This window comes from Anopheles funestus, chromosome 3RL (genome assembly GCF_943734845.2).
Source record: "Anopheles funestus chromosome 3RL, idAnoFuneDA-416_04, whole genome shotgun sequence".
In the NCBI taxonomy this organism is placed as follows: Eukaryota; Metazoa; Arthropoda; class Insecta; order Diptera; family Culicidae; genus Anopheles; species Anopheles funestus.
Window position 1 is genome coordinate 33,581,082 of NC_064599.1, and position 15,922 is coordinate 33,597,003.

At 38.1% G+C, this 15,922-nt stretch overlaps 3 protein-coding genes across 6 annotated transcripts in view; 2 read left to right on the plus strand and 1 right to left on the minus strand.

Moving 5' to 3' along the window:
• LOC125767852 (uncharacterized) overlaps positions 1 to 3,730 on the plus strand; it is a 56,930-nt gene extending 53,200 nt beyond the window's left edge. For all 4 annotated transcript variants that reach the window (XM_049434781.1, XM_049434777.1, XM_049434779.1 and 1 more), the window contains 2 exons: positions 2,006 to 2,119; positions 2,924 to 3,730. In XM_049434781.1, the coding sequence (XP_049290738.1) occupies positions 2,006 to 2,119; positions 2,924 to 3,252 (443 nt within the window). In that variant the 3' untranslated portion in view covers positions 3,253 to 3,730. The remainder of the gene's footprint in view (positions 1 to 2,005; positions 2,120 to 2,923) is intronic.
• Positions 3,731 to 6,882: 3,152 nt separating this feature from the next.
• On the minus strand, positions 6,883 to 13,512 carry LOC125767847 (alpha-1,3-mannosyl-glycoprotein 4-beta-N-acetylglucosaminyltransferase A). The gene is made up of 6 exons (XM_049434771.1): positions 13,251 to 13,512; positions 10,729 to 11,733; positions 10,524 to 10,654; positions 10,143 to 10,444; positions 9,794 to 10,055; positions 6,883 to 9,733 (listed from the first exon to the last, which is right to left on the minus strand). Exons 2-6 carry the CDS (start codon positions 11,708 to 11,710, stop codon positions 9,704 to 9,706), a joined length of 1,707 nt encoding a protein of 568 aa, XP_049290728.1. The 5' UTR covers positions 11,711 to 11,733; positions 13,251 to 13,512; the 3' UTR covers positions 6,883 to 9,703.
• Positions 13,513 to 13,713: 201 nt separating this feature from the next.
• Positions 13,714 to 15,792, plus strand: LOC125767851 (uncharacterized). Its single transcript, XM_049434776.1, has 9 exons — positions 13,714 to 13,884; positions 13,952 to 14,145; positions 14,215 to 14,319; positions 14,384 to 14,554; positions 14,621 to 14,755; positions 14,826 to 14,939; positions 15,001 to 15,146; positions 15,212 to 15,349; positions 15,436 to 15,792. The coding sequence occupies exons 1-9, from the start codon at positions 13,827 to 13,829 to the stop codon at positions 15,686 to 15,688; spliced, it is 1,314 nt and encodes a 437-aa protein (XP_049290733.1). The 5' UTR covers positions 13,714 to 13,826; the 3' UTR covers positions 15,689 to 15,792.
• The last annotated feature ends 130 nt before the right edge of the window (positions 15,793 to 15,922 follow it).

A 15,922-nucleotide genomic window follows, 5' to 3' on the forward strand; every position in this document is an offset into this window, starting at 1 on the left:
TTTCAATCTATTTTTTTATTTAAAGCATTATTTGAGTTAAAAGAAACTTATTTCAATCAATTCGCATTAAAATAAATCAATTTATAAAATGTTTCTAATTTACTCAAAAAAGCTAAAGCTATAGCCTGAGATTCGAGTTTTTAGATTTTTTTTTATTTTTTTATGATTGTTTATTCTTTTTTTATTTAAAGCATTATTTGAGTGAAAAGGAACTTAGTTCAATAAATTCGCGTTAAAATAAATCAATTTAAAATTTTTTGTTAATTCCACAAAAAAGCTAAGGCTTAGGAAATTTTAAAATTTATAGGATTTTTTATATTATTTTTTAATTTCTTTTTATTTAAAACATTATTTGAGTGAAAAGAAACTTAGTTCAACAAATTCGCATTAAAATAAATCAATTTGTAAAACTTTTGAAAAATTTCCCAAAAAAAGCTAAGGCTATAGCCTTAGAAAATTTTCAAATTTATAGATTTTTTTTTTATTTTTTTGTCATTTTTTATTTAAATGTTTATTTTTTATTTAAAGCATTATTTGAGTGGAAAGAAACTTAGTTCAATCAATTCGCATTAAAATAAATCAATTTATAAAATTTTTCTAATTTACTCAAAAAAGCTAGCCTGAGAAAATTTTCGAATTTTTAGATTTTTTTTTATTTTTTTATGATTGTTTATTCTTTTTTTATTTAAAGCATTATTTGAGTGAAAAGGAACTTAAGTCAATAAATTCACATTAAAATAAATCAATTTATAAAATTTTGTTAAATTACTCAGAAAATGCTAAGGCTAACTAATAAGTTGGGCAACTAGCAGGTGGAAGAGAAGTCACATGAAAAATCAGAAAAATTGTCACTTTTCTCTGTGATTTTGTGATCTCTTAATGTGTAGCGATTTTCTTTAGTGGTTAACTTTGGTTAAACTTGCTAGCTGCGATTTAATGATTAAAAATGAAATTAGTGATCGTAGAATGTTCCACGTTCCACGATAGAATTGTTTCAGTAGAGTAACGGAGATAGAATGAACCTTTCAGGGCATTGAATCGAGTTGAGCTCCTTGTAGAAATTGACATTTTGTTCAGCTTCTTCCAGATTGGAACCCTCAAGATGTCCGCAAACCCCTGAATTCTTGATTGGCTACACGAGCTTCAAACTATTAACAAATTAGATCCTCCATACCAGTTCTTCTCTATTGAAAATACAAGGTTCCAAAATTCCATCAGAATAATTATTCTCTCTCTCTCTAGACATTTATGTTTAATCTTTTTGTTAGCTACACCAAAATGGAAAGGATTTCAGCTTATTTAATCGAATCCAGTTCCTTCCACAAAGCAACACTGATTGCAATGTAACCAAATAGTGCAAATTGTGCTTCCCAAGTTTGTTAAAATGTGAAAACGCTTCGTTTCCAATTGACCGAGCATTATTCATCACACCGACAACGTACCGAGGACGTCAGTGCATGGAAAGCAAAACGAACCATATTCCAGTGGCGGCGCCTCAATTAGCCATTTCAGACAACGATGAGTTTGCTGTAGCCCTTGTAGATTCCAGGACACGTGGTTTAATTGAATTTTAAATTGTACGGATTCCATCGTTCCACCATGCATAAGGATACACATTCAATTTCATTTCATCGACAGTAATACTGTGAAAACTGTCTTAAATGTACTTCGAAGTTAGTCACTTTTATTATTTGATTTGTTTTTTCTTCATTCTTCATCATTAAGAAACAAAAATAAAAACAAAAAATTCCTTTTCGTTTTTGTACCAATAAAACAAACAAACAAACAGAAAAAAACGCCTACCCAAAACGATTGATTGCCTTGTTTGGTTCGAAAATTGGGTTTCAATTTTCAAGAAAAGTTTGTTTTAAGTCTAAAAGCATGACGCATCACTGTGTTGGTCCCTTCGTACGGAATTTCGCTCGTCACCAAATTCATTGAACATTGGCAACAATTGCTTACTTACATACGTCGTTCGTCGTTTTTCCTCATCTGCTTTTGACAGATTTCCACTACTCGGAACTAACGATAAGCCAGGCCAGCAAGGAGCATTCGGGAAATTACACCTGCGTTCCAAGCAATTCACAGCCAGCCAGCGTGGTTGTACATATATTCAAAGGTAGGTCACCGGGAAATGAGGGTTGGGGGGGTGGGGGGGAAAGAAACGGAATAATAATAATCTGCAACATCATCTTTTTTCCATCGTTTTTATTTTTGGCCTTTTTTTAAAAACTTCCTGACCATTTTGGTGTTGCCTGTCCTTTCGGTTGGTAAAACTTTGACACTGGAGCATTTTTAATTTCCGTTACTGGGTCATTTGTGTGGGTGTGTGTTTTTTCTTCTTGTTTTTTCACTGTTTTTTTCTTGTGTTTGCCTTTTGGTTTCATGCCAAGCCAAGTTCCACTTCCGCTTTTGTGTTGCATGCGTTTTATGTTACAGGAGCTTTCTGTTGTATGTGTTTTTTTTTGGGTTGCGTTTTTTTAAATTTTATATAAACCACACAATTATTTTACGTGCAAATTATATGTTTCATTTATTGTGTGCTTCCCAACAGCATCTGGTCATCAGCAGAAAGTTTAATTACCCCAACGCAACTCACCTACACAAAAGCGGACATCATAATTACTCACTCATTTTCACGCTTTCATGGTCGCGTTTTTATATGGTCCGGCTGTTTTTTTTTTGTATGTTGCAGTTTTCATTTAACTGATTATGAGCAATTTTTTTTTCGTCTTTCATTTCCCACCCCCCGGAAACAACACCCTTTCAGTCCGGCCTTTGAAATGAATGCTAATTTTTATCATCGTTTTTTTGTTTTGTTTTGTTTCATTGCCATCTTTATTCGTATGAAACAACGTGTGCAATTGTTATAACACTGATGTGTCGTTTTCTTTCTTCCCGCGATGGCGTGTCCCTTGGTTAGGTGATAATCCGGCGGCTATGTATCACGAGCATCGCAGCTCATCAACGATACCGTACCGGGACCGTTTGGAAATGTTGCGGTTGCTGGCATTCCTAATGGTGCTGCTGTTCGTACGATACTGGCGCGAGACCGACCTAACGGAACGGGTTGCACATCGTGTCGGTACGCCAATGAAACGGGAAAACGTTCCTACCTTCCGTGGAGCTGGACGGCTGCATGCTGTAGCGTCAGACAGAAGGACACACCACGTACCGATTTACACCGACACCGACAACCATCAGCACCAAGCGTTGCATCAAACGGGATGTCATTTGACGCCATGCTTCTGAATCGTCCATCGCCAACCATCGCTACCAGCATTTGGCATGTCGTTTGGAATCGTTGGCAAATGGTGAAATGAGTTACAGGAATGCGCTCTTCGGTGGTTCACGCGTGATCACGATTTACAGTTAAAGCTGTACAACTTACATGGGATGGTTGTGTGGCAGTGACGTTATCTTATGTTTACAGTAATTTAACGATACGAGTAATGTATCGTTTTTTTATTTCAATCACTATTGCTATCATTACGTTGTGTTTTTTTTTTACATTCTACGATTGTGTTTATCTTTCTTCGATGTTCTTTTGCATTTTTGCATTTTGAATTTACATTTCATTTATTTTTATATTTCTTTTTATCCCTTTTTTTGCTTTTTCATAAGATTGTAGATATTGAATTTCTTAGCATAAAGCATTATAGGATAAAACAATGGTGTTACATGTCACGTTTAATAAAACGATACTTTTGGAATAAGTCTTCGAAATGTATTGGAATTTGTTTTATTTACTATTGTTGCTTATTTTTAATCTTCTACAAAACCGAAACGAGGTACGGATTAAAGTTGTAATCAAGCGTTAGATGGCGGATGAATAATGAATAAAAATATAATGAAATTAAAATCACCACTGACATGATCATAAAATGGTCTGGCATTGATCATGAAGCTATCACAATCTATCACTACCAAGAAAAATATTTCATGGAGTTTCTACTAAGAATTATACACAAAACTCGCTTATATAAAAATACGAGAATTTTATATATATAGATTAAAAAATTATAAAAATTTTAAACTTTCATAAGGCTCATTTTTGCACCAAGCCTATAACTCGATCGGTATCCAACGGATCGCCAATCTTTCACCTGTGGTCGATAGATGGCACCAATGGCTACATTTTCTTCTTGGATGGCCATGCCCTCAGATCTCTGTGCCAGAAGTTATTCGAGGAACCAAGTTCCACACCCTGTTTGAGAAAATGTAAAATTTTCTTCATTTTTGCACCAAGTCTTGCTTATAACTCGGTCGGTATTCACCGGATCGCCAATCTTTAACCTGTGGTCAATAGATGACACCAATGGCTAAATTTTCTTCTTGGACGGCCATGCCCTCAGATCTCTGTGCCAGAAGTTATTCGAGGAACCAAGTTCCATACCCTGTTTGAGAAAATGTAAAATTTTCCTCATTTTTGCACCAAGTCTTGCTTATAACTCAGTCGGTATTCACCGGATCGCCAATCTTTAACCTGTGGTCGATAGATGACACCAATGGCTACATTTTCTTCTTGGACGGCCATGCCCTCAGATCTCTGTGCCAGAAGTTATTCGAGGAGCCAAGTTCTATACCCTGTTTGAGAAAACGTAAAATTTTCCTCATTTTTGCACCAAGTTTTGCCTATAACTCGGTCGGTATCCAACGGATCGCCAATTTTTAAGCTGTGGTCGATAGATGGCACCAATGGCTACATTTTCTTCTTGGACGGCCATGCCCTCAGATGTCTGTGTCGGAAGTTATTCGAGGAACCAAGTTCCATACCCTGTTTGAGAAAACGTAAAATTTTCCCCATTTTTAAGCAATGTAGCAAAATTTATAAATGTGATATATTTTAATGCGAATTTGTTGCAATAAGTTTCTTTTCACTCAAATAATGGTTTAAATTAAAAAAAGAATAAAAAATCAGAAAAAAAATTACAAAAAATTTTCAACTCGAAAATTTCATAAGGCTTACCCCTTACGTTTTTTTTGAGAAATTTTGCAAAAAAAATTAAATTGTTTTATTTTAATGCCAATTGGTTCAAATACGTTTCTTTTCACTCAAATAATGCTTTTAATTAAAAAAAGAATAAAAAATCAGAAAAAATTAAAAAAATATAAAAATTTGAAAATTTCATAAGGCTCATTTTGGCACCAAGTTTTGCCTATAACTCGGTCGGTATCCAACGGATCGCCAATCTTTCACCTGTGGTCGATAGATGGCACCAATGGCTACATTTTTTTCTTGGACGGCCATGCCCTCAGATCTCTGTGTCGGAAGTTATTCGAGGAACCAAGTTCCATACCCTGTTTGAGAAAACGTAAAATTTTCCCGATTTTTGCACCAAGTTTTGCCTATAACTCGGTCGGTATCCAACGGATCGCCAATCTTTAACCTGTGGTCGATAGATGACACCAATGGCTACATTTTCTTCTTGGACGGCCATGCCCTAAGATGTCTGTGCCGGAAGTTATTCGAGGAACCAAGTTCCTTACCCTGTTTGAGAAAATGTTAAATTTTCCTCATTTTTAAGCAATGTAGCAAAATTTATAAATGTGATATATTTTAATGCGAATTTGTTGCAATAAGTTTCTTTTCACTCAAATAATGGTTTAAATTAAAAAAAAGAATAAAAAATCAGAAAAAAATTTACAAAAAATTTTTAACTCGAAAATTTTATAAGGCTTACCCCTTACGTTTTTTTTTTTGGGAAATTTTGCAAAAAATAATAAATTGATTTATTTTAATGCCAATTGGTTGCAATAAGTTTCTTTTCACTCAAATAATGCTTTAAACAAAAAAAAAGAATAAAAAATTATAAAAAAGCTTGCTTACCCGGCAAACGCAGCTTTGCCGTTAAACATGCCTTTTGTAATTAAAGCAAACATGTTGAGTGTTCAATCTTGATTCATGTGGTATTATTAGAGTGGCGATAAGATATCGTTGATTAATTAAAAATTCTTAAATTATTGCCATTCTCAATTCTCAAGATATTCCCAATCAAAACAATTTCTTCTGCTTCTGTTGTGGCACTTCTTCTCCTTTTTTGGCACTTCATTAGGTATTTCTGGCTTTCCTTGACGATTGGGATTTAATACCTGGTACTTCCGTGTAAGGCGCCGATTCCAAATGTACCACCGAGCCACAAATGACTAAATAGCATTTTTTAATTAGGTATACCCATACCCGTACCCATCTGGTACAGGGAAAATTTTTAGAATAAAGAACTCATGCACTTACCCGGGGAACAATCCTATGACATGTGTAGAGAGAAGTAGAGAAACAGATGCAGAAACAGAATCACGGAATAGCTTCAACAGTAAAGACGGACCAACGAACGAAAGAACGGACGAACTGAAGAGATGAGCATCTGTGAAGAAGTCTAGAATTTCGACCGTTGTTACCATCCCAGCACACCGGATATATTCAAAACACTGGAGAGAATTGCTCAGAAATTCGACTCCGAGCAACATTCAGAGTCATCTCCAGATACATTGAATTTCCGCGGAGTATCATCAACACTGCGTATTAATCCGAATCTGTACATTTACCTCAAGATGTGATATTCACGACAGTACTCTAGTGTTCCACGGGTACTTCAGTGAATATTCCAGTTGTTTTCCAAAGATTTTCCTCGATCCGTAGTTTTCCTCGATTTTTCGCGCATTTTTTCAACACTTTTCACATTACCGCGAGAATCAAAGGGCCGTTTCTAGCACATCTGTACAACAGGTTCCAGCCATCACAGGTGATTCCATCTGATTTCTACTAAATTCGTCCGCCATTTTCGATCAACACGGGATCACCATCTGGAATTGTGATCCGTCGTAGATGCAAAGATCATGTAAAGGTCAGCATGTGAAGATAATCAAAAGCAACCACACTCGTATATTCAAACGAAGCTCTTTTATTTGACACCATGCACCATTGTGTGTGTTTTTTTTTGTTTAAGTTTACCGTCATAAATTTAGATTCTCTTTGCTGGATTGTTTTACTGTCGATCATAAGCTACTAACCTTGGTTAGCTAGCCGGACGCTTCCTCACTTTCAAACACTAACACAGGTAATTGTGGAATGATGATTCCCCTAACCGATTTGTAACGCATCCGAAACGACTCCATTTTGTTTTCTTGAGAGATAACGCAGAATACTAGGTAGGGTGTATCATTGCTTAACGGCACACGTTTATGCTGAGTATCATCGTGTTTTTTTTTGTTTTGCTTGATTGAGAATAACTGTTACAAGATTCATTGCTGTTCAACTGTAGCGTGATGTTGTTTTGTGCTGTTGTGAGCTTATGACAAAAACTTTCGCTTGGCGGAAAAAATAAGAGTATATAACAGCTTTATGCATTCCATCCTTCCAACTATGAGATGTTACGAGCAACAATTTTAGCGGAATGATGCTTTCGATAAGGGTACGAACACTCCAAGATAAATTGTCCCTCTCGGAGGGATAACACCTTAAAGCGTTAACCACGTCTCGGAAAACAATGCTCCAGAGTTTGTGCAAGTGCTTGACAAAATTACTGCACGACAAACGACTACCCTTACACACTGCATGAAGAAACTCCCCCGTGCAATACGATACGACGACATCCACGACAAAATAGGACACGCTATCAGATGGTAACGGAGCATTATTTTGATTATTGGCTATTGCTTTCGCTATAACTACATCGAATAGGAACGAACATGCGGTGCAGTGCAGATTTAAAATCACGCTCCATCACATTCACACACAGCATATTAGTTTGCTTATACTTGGCCACAATCTATAATCCCCACAACATTACAGTACACACTTTTTGTTTGACAATGTTAGCAAAAAACGTTACGAATTATTACCAAATTTTTCTTCATTTTTTTTTTGAAAAAAAAAAATATATAAAGGACACCAATTTCGATTCCACAGCAAACATTACACAAAAGCCAATCCGTCACGGACGTGAAGGGTTGAATTCCTACATTTCCATCCACCCATTTCGGAAAAGGCTTTTCAAACCTGTTTTGGTTTTTGTCGGTTAAGTCTTACTGAAACGCTGCTTTTTTGTTTTGTTTTATTCTTTTGTTTTCCTTTCCTACTCTATTATTTGTTGTTATATCTTTCTGGATTTTTTTTCTTCGTTTTGTTCTTGCTTTACACATTTTTCTTTTAAAAAGGCATTTGATTATCTTTACACCATTATTTCATAACACAATTCATTTGTGCGTGCCACAGCAATGTTTCGGGGTTTGATGGTAATTAAACGTATCAGGTTAGGCTTATTAACAAACACAAAATATCCGTACATTGACGAAGCTAGGCTCGGTTACCGGTTAAGTTATGGCCAATAGCACCACGAACATACAGCCCCGGAAACGTACGGCGTAATTAGCTCACTCTGTTTTTTCTGCTTCATTTGCCTATGCGCTTATAAGCTTTTGAGTCTGCAAATGCAACAAACATGGTAACAAAAGGTACGAAAAGCATTTTATAATACCTTCATAGAATGTACATTTTATACACTGAAGATGTGAACAAAAAATTAACACTAAATCAAGACGGATCTGTTAAATAGGACAGACGTAGTAAACATAGATAGCTAACTAATAGAATGTTAATTTCATACTTTCGAATCTTTCCAATATGAGTAAAATGATGTTCCCTCATTAGTAGCGGTAATAACAAACAGGTAAATGAAATGGTACCAACCTAATAAAAAGAAAAAAAACGTGAGATTCTAACCACGAGATTCATTGTAATGCGTCACATATTTTGCAAATATGATTGTGTGTGTGTGTTTTGTGACCAAAAAAAAACATTGTGTGCGCCACTTGAATCTCCCAATTTGGCAGCTAGGACATTCTCCCTTTCCCCCGTTTTTTTTTTGTTTTTGCCTGTTGCATATTAGCATATTATACGTATATAACAATATCGGTTTCCTCACACCGGTACGTACCGGTAATTTCTTTTACATACACAAAACTAGCAGTCTCACTAACAAAGTTACACACGTACACACACATGTACACACACGTACACACTCACAGCAACAGCGATACAAAACAACTTATTAACATTATACCCTTTAAACGATCCCACTTACAAACATGAGGGGTATGATACTGTTCAATTGCATTATACATACATTACATTACATTACATTACATACATTATGCGACACGATGCAAAACTAATCCTACACACCATATCATTATTATTATCTGTGCGATTCCATCAGTACACAACAATATATTCGTTGATCACAATTTGAGACGTTCTAAACTGTATACCATTTCCCGAACGGCAGCCAACTTGCCAGCTTATAAATGTGACGATCGTCGGGGATTAACAACAACAAAAAATCGAACCTACCTGAAAAAAGCTGGACAACAAAGGAAAGTTGAATAAAAGGTGCAAGTGGCAATTGTTGGTTAGGCGGCAATTTTCCAACTAGTTCTTTAACATTATGTTTGCGCTTGTTGCGTGAATTGTCATTCTCGGACTGATCGGTTTAGCAGCGGGCAGTTTAAACAGTTTCGATGGCAAAACACGGCGCCGCTTTAGATTTTGGTGTATTACACTGCTGCTGCTATTACGTTTAGGCGATACAACAACATGTGCCTGTGCCTGTGCCTGCTTGCCCGTGCCTGCCGCAAATGCTCTTACCGCACGCGCTTTCATGTCACCGGAACCGAACGGATCCAACATACGGTAATGTTTCTGTCACCGAACGCTATTGCTTTGCAGGTAGATCTACAAAAAAGTGTTACATTTAATAATGAAACGCTTTGTTAACCTAAATAATTTAGTTACCTCTCGCAGTATAACCCAATTCTGGCTGTCACTGTTGACGTGCAGGCGTAACTCTTTCAATTTGCCTATCTTTGGATCGATCACACCATCCGCTATGCCGTAATTGTTGAAACTACCGACCACGAGAAATCCATCCTTCGTGACGTTGAACGGTAGGGTAGCACTGATTGCCGACCCATTACCACTGGCTGGCAGTACCTCCACGGTGGTATTGTAGAACCGGTCCGAAGGTTGCTCGAAGTTGCCACTTCGAAACAGATATCTACGACGATAGAAATACACAACAAAATTAGATTTATTCGGATTTGTACAAATTTTGAAAGCGAATGTTATCCTAATAAAAACTCACCTCCGTACAGTGGTTGGTTGCTTGAATTTGAATTCAATCAAATCACCGGGTTGTGGCATCAATCCCCAGAAGAAACTATCGCCCGAGTATGCTTTCTGCAGCGTGTACGATTTGTACGGCTGTATGCCAGTCCGTACGACGGCGGGTGGATTCCGATGCGGATGAAAGTTCGGTATCTTCCCGAACTGCTTATCCTTCAGCTTTTGCACCTTACCGCGCAGTGACGATTGTGTGCCGATGTGTTGAAACAGTGAAGGTTTGTAATGGATCCACAGCTTAGACATTTCCTGCTTGCAACTTTTCTGTAAATCGTATAAAGGAAACGATTCAGTGATCATGCCCTATGCGTGACGCTTAAAGGATATTGTACAGCACACTTACTCCATCTTTCTCCACGCTGCAAACCTTCGTGTAGATCAAATGGTACAGCAACCAGTCGACGGGTTTATCGTTGAAAAACATTTGGAAGAATGTTATTAACCAAGGCAGATCGGCAGATTTGAACATTTTTCCTACGAAGAAAAAGCAAACAAAGAACGATCAATGTCTCGCGATCATCACCATAATAATAATCATATTTCCTCACCTATGAAACCTAGCTGACAAAAATCCAGCACGAACCAGTTCGCGTGCTCTTTCTTTGCCGTTTTTTCCAGTGCAAAATTTTTCATTATCGTCACAAACCCCTTCTTCGTGAGTATGTCGTCCTCGAGCTGCAGATAGAAGGCACCCTTCGGTTGCGCGTACGCCATCAGGAACGCAAAGTCGAGATTCTGTTTTGATCGCCACCGTACCCGTTCCTGGGAATCGTTCAACGTTTGCCGCAGATTGTTCATGTTCGGATAGTATGAAGCGGCCGGTGCAATGATCTCGAGGAACCCGCTATCGATGTAGCTTGCAAAGCGCGTCCGTATCTGGTGCGCCACCAGCTTCACGTACTCCAGATCCGTTTCGCCCACGTACACAACGATCATCGTATCGTTCTGTTCCTCCTCGTCCATGTTCGCGATGAGATTGTCGATCGTTTCGACCAGATACGATTGCTTGTCGCGCTTCACCGTCGGGATGCCGAGCACGATCGAAACGCCCTGTCGCTTCTTGCTCTCGATGTAGCTCGGCTGCAGGGAGGACGAATCGTCCAGCAGGTGGGGCAGAAAGTGGAAAGCTGTCGGTAGCTTTAGACTTTCGGCTAACCGGTTGGTTGATGTGACGTTCCGTATAAGCGATCGCGAATCCGGGCTTAAACCTTCGAGCAGATCCAAGTTGGCGAGTGAAACGTTTGCACCGTCGGTTGAGCCGGCGCCGCCCCCGGATACGCTGGCCCCGTTTAGTGCGGCCAGCCGAAGGTACTGCGAAAGGATGGCCACATCTTCCTGCTTTGTGCGGTACATGGATTCTAGGTACTGCATGCGCATTTGAAACTCGGCCATCCGCTGTGACATCGATTGTTCCGATGTGTAGTCGGTACCGATCACTACGATCAGTACCGTGCAGGGTATTAGCACGAGCACTATACCGTATAGGCAGCCACGCCTGCGCATGGATGAAGTGCTTAGTCCCATTTTCATGGTGTCCGGTAAGATAATGTTATCTAAAATAAAAAAATTATAAAATTAAGTCAGTACATTTTTCACTTAACGCACCCGAATAAATCAATTACAAGACAGTTATTTTCCACTTTGTTGGCTGGCCCTTATTAGCCAGAGCTTGGTGCTATTAACGACTAGCTTTCTTGTGTGTTTGCACCGAAAATCTAAGCGTATTCAACTATTTATGTCAAATGAAAAATGAAAGATAACTTATTTGATTAGTATGAAACACTGTTTTCTACTAAACACTGACGCCCAGGAAAAAATGATAAACATCTACATTGAAAGTAAATACACCTTTGCTTGGCACCGATACTGGTGCCGCCCGGTATGATGCACATGTTCGACACCTATTAACAACGTTCGACCTAGCTGTGGCGAACAACGAAGTGATAACAACACTCTTGTACGAGTACAATTCGGTCACTATCTCAGCATAACCATCACTACACAAATGCCTGTGCAGCGTCGCTTGGTGTCTTGGATCATTTTCGTCGTTTCGATGGACCCATTTTATTTAAATCTAACGCAGGGTCAACAACGTAATCGCTTCCCTACTTGGATCGTTTTCTTTGATGTGCATTTGCGGATCAATGCAAGCCAATGAAACCAAAAATGGTAGGAGAACCATTACGTACAGAAGATCCGTTGGTTTAAAGCAGCATTCAAAGTGTATTTGAACATCGTGTTGCTCGAGTTTTCCAGGAGCAGTTTTTCGCGGATTATCAGTTTTTCTTCACCGTTTATTTTACGATCCCGATGATGAACACGATGCGACCCTAGGGCTTCCTGCATGGAATACTCGGCTAAAATTTAAGCGACCGAATCGTTAGTTGATCGCGATTCATTTCTATCACCATTTGCACTATTTGGACTCGCTATACGCTATTGGTAAGTTCTGAACAATTCTTATTCTTTGCATACAATCTGAACTTGGCGTACACCCAGCAGATCTGTTGAGTTGCTCTGCAACAGACCCGATCAACTAGTAAATAACATCTTCCGTCAGAATATGAAATTGTAGACGAAAGGTTCTTAGAAGCCGTTGTCTTTTGGTCGTAACCTTTTGGATGGGTTATCACTGTTCAGCTACATGTAAAGCTGTGGCACACCAATCACAAAACCACAACAATAACAGCAACAACAATGTATACCGTCAACACTACCATGTGAAATGTTTCACATAACAACGAGCTTCATCAGACACAGGTAAATAGCGGGGTGGGTTTCGGTTTGGTGTTAACATTTGCGCAACATCATCAGCTGGGGGTATAATTTTACACATGTACCCCACCCGTCTGCCTAGCATTCACGCAGCAGCTGCATTGACGCCATCGATAATCACCTCCTCCTTCCTTTCTGGCTTCCCGACTACGCACTGCACATTGTCTCCGTCCCTCCAACCAACGCCCATTAACTTTCTTTCATTTTCCCGAAACTAATAAACCCCAACGGGGGCGTGATTTTTCCTTCCTTTTCATTTCCCCGTAAACGAAATTGGCGTCATAAGATTACTCACCACCATTCAGGCAACTATTGAAGTTTTCTATCTCTACTTGTACAAAAACATTCGCGTCGTTTCATTGCACGGATTACGCATCCATTGCAAGCAGGAACAAAGCAGTACACGTTGCTTATCACGCACTAAAGTAGCACCAACCAAACACGGGGTGTGCAGCTCATGCTTATTTTTCACTTTTCACGAGTAAAATGAAGAAAATGCACTTTTGGGTTGGGTTTTTGGGTGGTCGTCGTTGCGTGTTTTTTTTTGTTCGGCTTTTATTTTGTTTTGTTGTTTTTTTTTTACTTCAAACTGTCATTCTACCGTCAGCTGACCCAGATTGCAAATATTGGCCCCAAAGAACATTTTTGGATGTTTACAAAGTTGGGTTGAAAGATTTGGTGAAATTAGCCCAGTATGGGCAAAGATGCATTCGGTTTTTTTGCATGAAAAGTTCAATATATTTCCAATGGTATAGTAGCCATTGATTTTTTCTACAGTACACAGTCATCAGTACACATATCAGTTTGTTTTTTTCGTTATTGTTATAGAAAATTTATCACCAATTGTAAGCCATAATTTAGCTTTGAAATCATGGATTGGACAGCGAATGATAAGATTTCGCAGTATTATAACTACACTTGTCTAAGTGGTAAGTAGGCATATCGTCAAAGTGTTTAACAATTATTACACGCCAAATTCCCTTTTCGCTTGTATAGAAAGAAACCTTGAGCTCGCGCGCCTAAAAACCCTTTACGAAAAGTCATGCCATGCTGAACATTTCGCTACGGTAGAAAAAGAACTGCTTAATCTAAATGAGACGCTTACAAGAAAACTAACAATTAACGAATCGAACATTCGCAATGTCATACAACAGGATTGGTTTTTGGAAATTCCTAGCGACTATATGCAGGTATGTATGGGAAAGATTGTACAAACTGCAGCCTTTGTTTTTAAATGGTTTTAATTTGTTTCTCTACAGAAAATACATTCCGACTTTGATGAAATGAATATTGCCAAACGCAAATCATTGGATCTATTGATGCTAAAGGTGAACTCACTGCGCGAACGGTACCGTAATTTGCTGGTAATTTGTTAACTAACGTTATGTGTGTATCGTACTGAACGCTTCTAACTTTCACACTTTGTAGATGAAAATATTTTCTTGCAGAATTCAGGTTGATACACACGATCCGAGAGCAACCGAGGAAAAGGTTAAATATCGATTAGCGGCATTGCAATTGCATCGCTGTGAGGCATCGATAAGAAATGCTCGTAATGTTCAAAATTACTATCGTCGTATTGGGAACTTTATGTTCAAGGTACAGTAATGAAGCAAAACGTTTCATTAAAACCATTGGTTCACGTTTGGTTTCGTATCCCCGTAGGACAACCTTCACAATGATCGCTCATTGGAAGCATTAAAGCAAGCGATAAAGGAACAGAAAACACTTATACGCAAAACTACCGTTATTGGACGTTCAGTGATTGATAAGGTGGCAGCACTGAATAAAGATCTGAAGGTAAGATAACTTCTTATTTTGCGTATATTGATTATGTTGAAATCTTTATATAAAACTCTTTTCTGTTCAGTTATCTACGATAGGTTTCAGTATCGATCGTGCACGCAATATGAAATCCTTAATGTACCATAAAACTATCTTGACTAAAGAACGAACCGCAATAACAAATGCCAGCATGGATGAGGTTGGTATTTAATACAATTCCGTTTCAAAACAAAGTTAATTTATCGCATCCTTTCTTTTAGATTGATTCTAAACGTTGGAAATCGCGTTATGATTCGATTACACCAAGTATGGAAGCATTACAAAAGGAAAAAGAAAAGCTACATAATACAATAGAAAATTTGAAACACACATCTCTCACTATATGGGAAGCCAAAATTCTAAAAGAGTGCGTACGATGCAGTGTATAATAGGTTCAATTTTTTATAGCTTCTTTTTGATTATTTATCGTAGAATGGATGCTAAAACACAGAAAATAATGCAGCTGGAGAAAGATATTTATGAGAATGAAAGAGTGTACAAAGAGTTAGATGGAACAATTGAAAATACGAAACATTATGTTCAGGGCGGTTGTGCCCTGGACTCATCGAGGTAAGTCTCCCATTGAGAGCATGTTTAGATATGAGGTCCTTATGTTCATCAAATAATTTTTTTTATATTTAAACCTATTGGAACAGCTTGATGTGCCAACAGGACAATGTAGCCATGGGTCTTGAGAAGGAGAAAAACGAACAAACGGTACTGAAAGCTTCCCTCGCTCGCCTTAAATCGTTGCACATGCGGTTGGATCAATTTTTTGCATACATGCCACAAATTATACAACAAAATACCACCGAAACCGCTTCTTCTCGAGATCATGATGTATCAGAACAGCACATAACAATGTCAGCATTGTTGCGATTGTTCCAACCTGAACAAATTATGGAATGATGTTAATTTTTGGTTCGTTTACTCATATTTCTTACTAAAATTGCAATAATTGAAGTTTTTGTAATGAGATGTGAAAATATACCAAAATTGTGTTTATAACAGCACTCGGATAACGTATTCTTTTCAAATTTTGCATCTGGTATAAAGTGTTTGGGAATTATACCAGCACAACCCCCCAAGATACTGCTGAGCTTTCGAATCGCTGAATCGCAGCAGCATGTTGAAACAGCACCA

Bases quoted from the DNA above. Each gene is read 5' to 3' on its own strand.
- LOC125767847 (XM_049434771.1), bottom strand. From the start codon at position 11,710: ATGAAAATGGGACTAAGCACTTCATCCATGCGCAGGCGTGGCTGCCTA. The intron at 10,445-10,523 runs GTAAGTGTGCTG...TACGATTTACAG, and splicing joins GCAGCGTGGAGAAAGATGGA to AAAAGTTGCAAGCAGGAAAT. The intron at 9,734-9,793 runs GTAACTAAATTA...ACTTTTTTGTAG, and splicing joins ATTGGGTTATACTGCGAGAG to ATCTACCTGCAAAGCAATAG.
- LOC125767851 (XM_049434776.1), top strand. From the start codon at position 13,827: ATGGATTGGACAGCGAATGATAAGATTTCGCAGTATTATAACTACACT. The intron at 14,146-14,214 runs GTATGTATGGGA...GTTTCTCTACAG, and splicing joins TTCCTAGCGACTATATGCAG to AAAATACATTCCGACTTTGA. The intron at 14,320-14,383 runs GTAATTTGTTAA...CACACTTTGTAG, and splicing joins AACGGTACCGTAATTTGCTG to ATGAAAATATTTTCTTGCAG.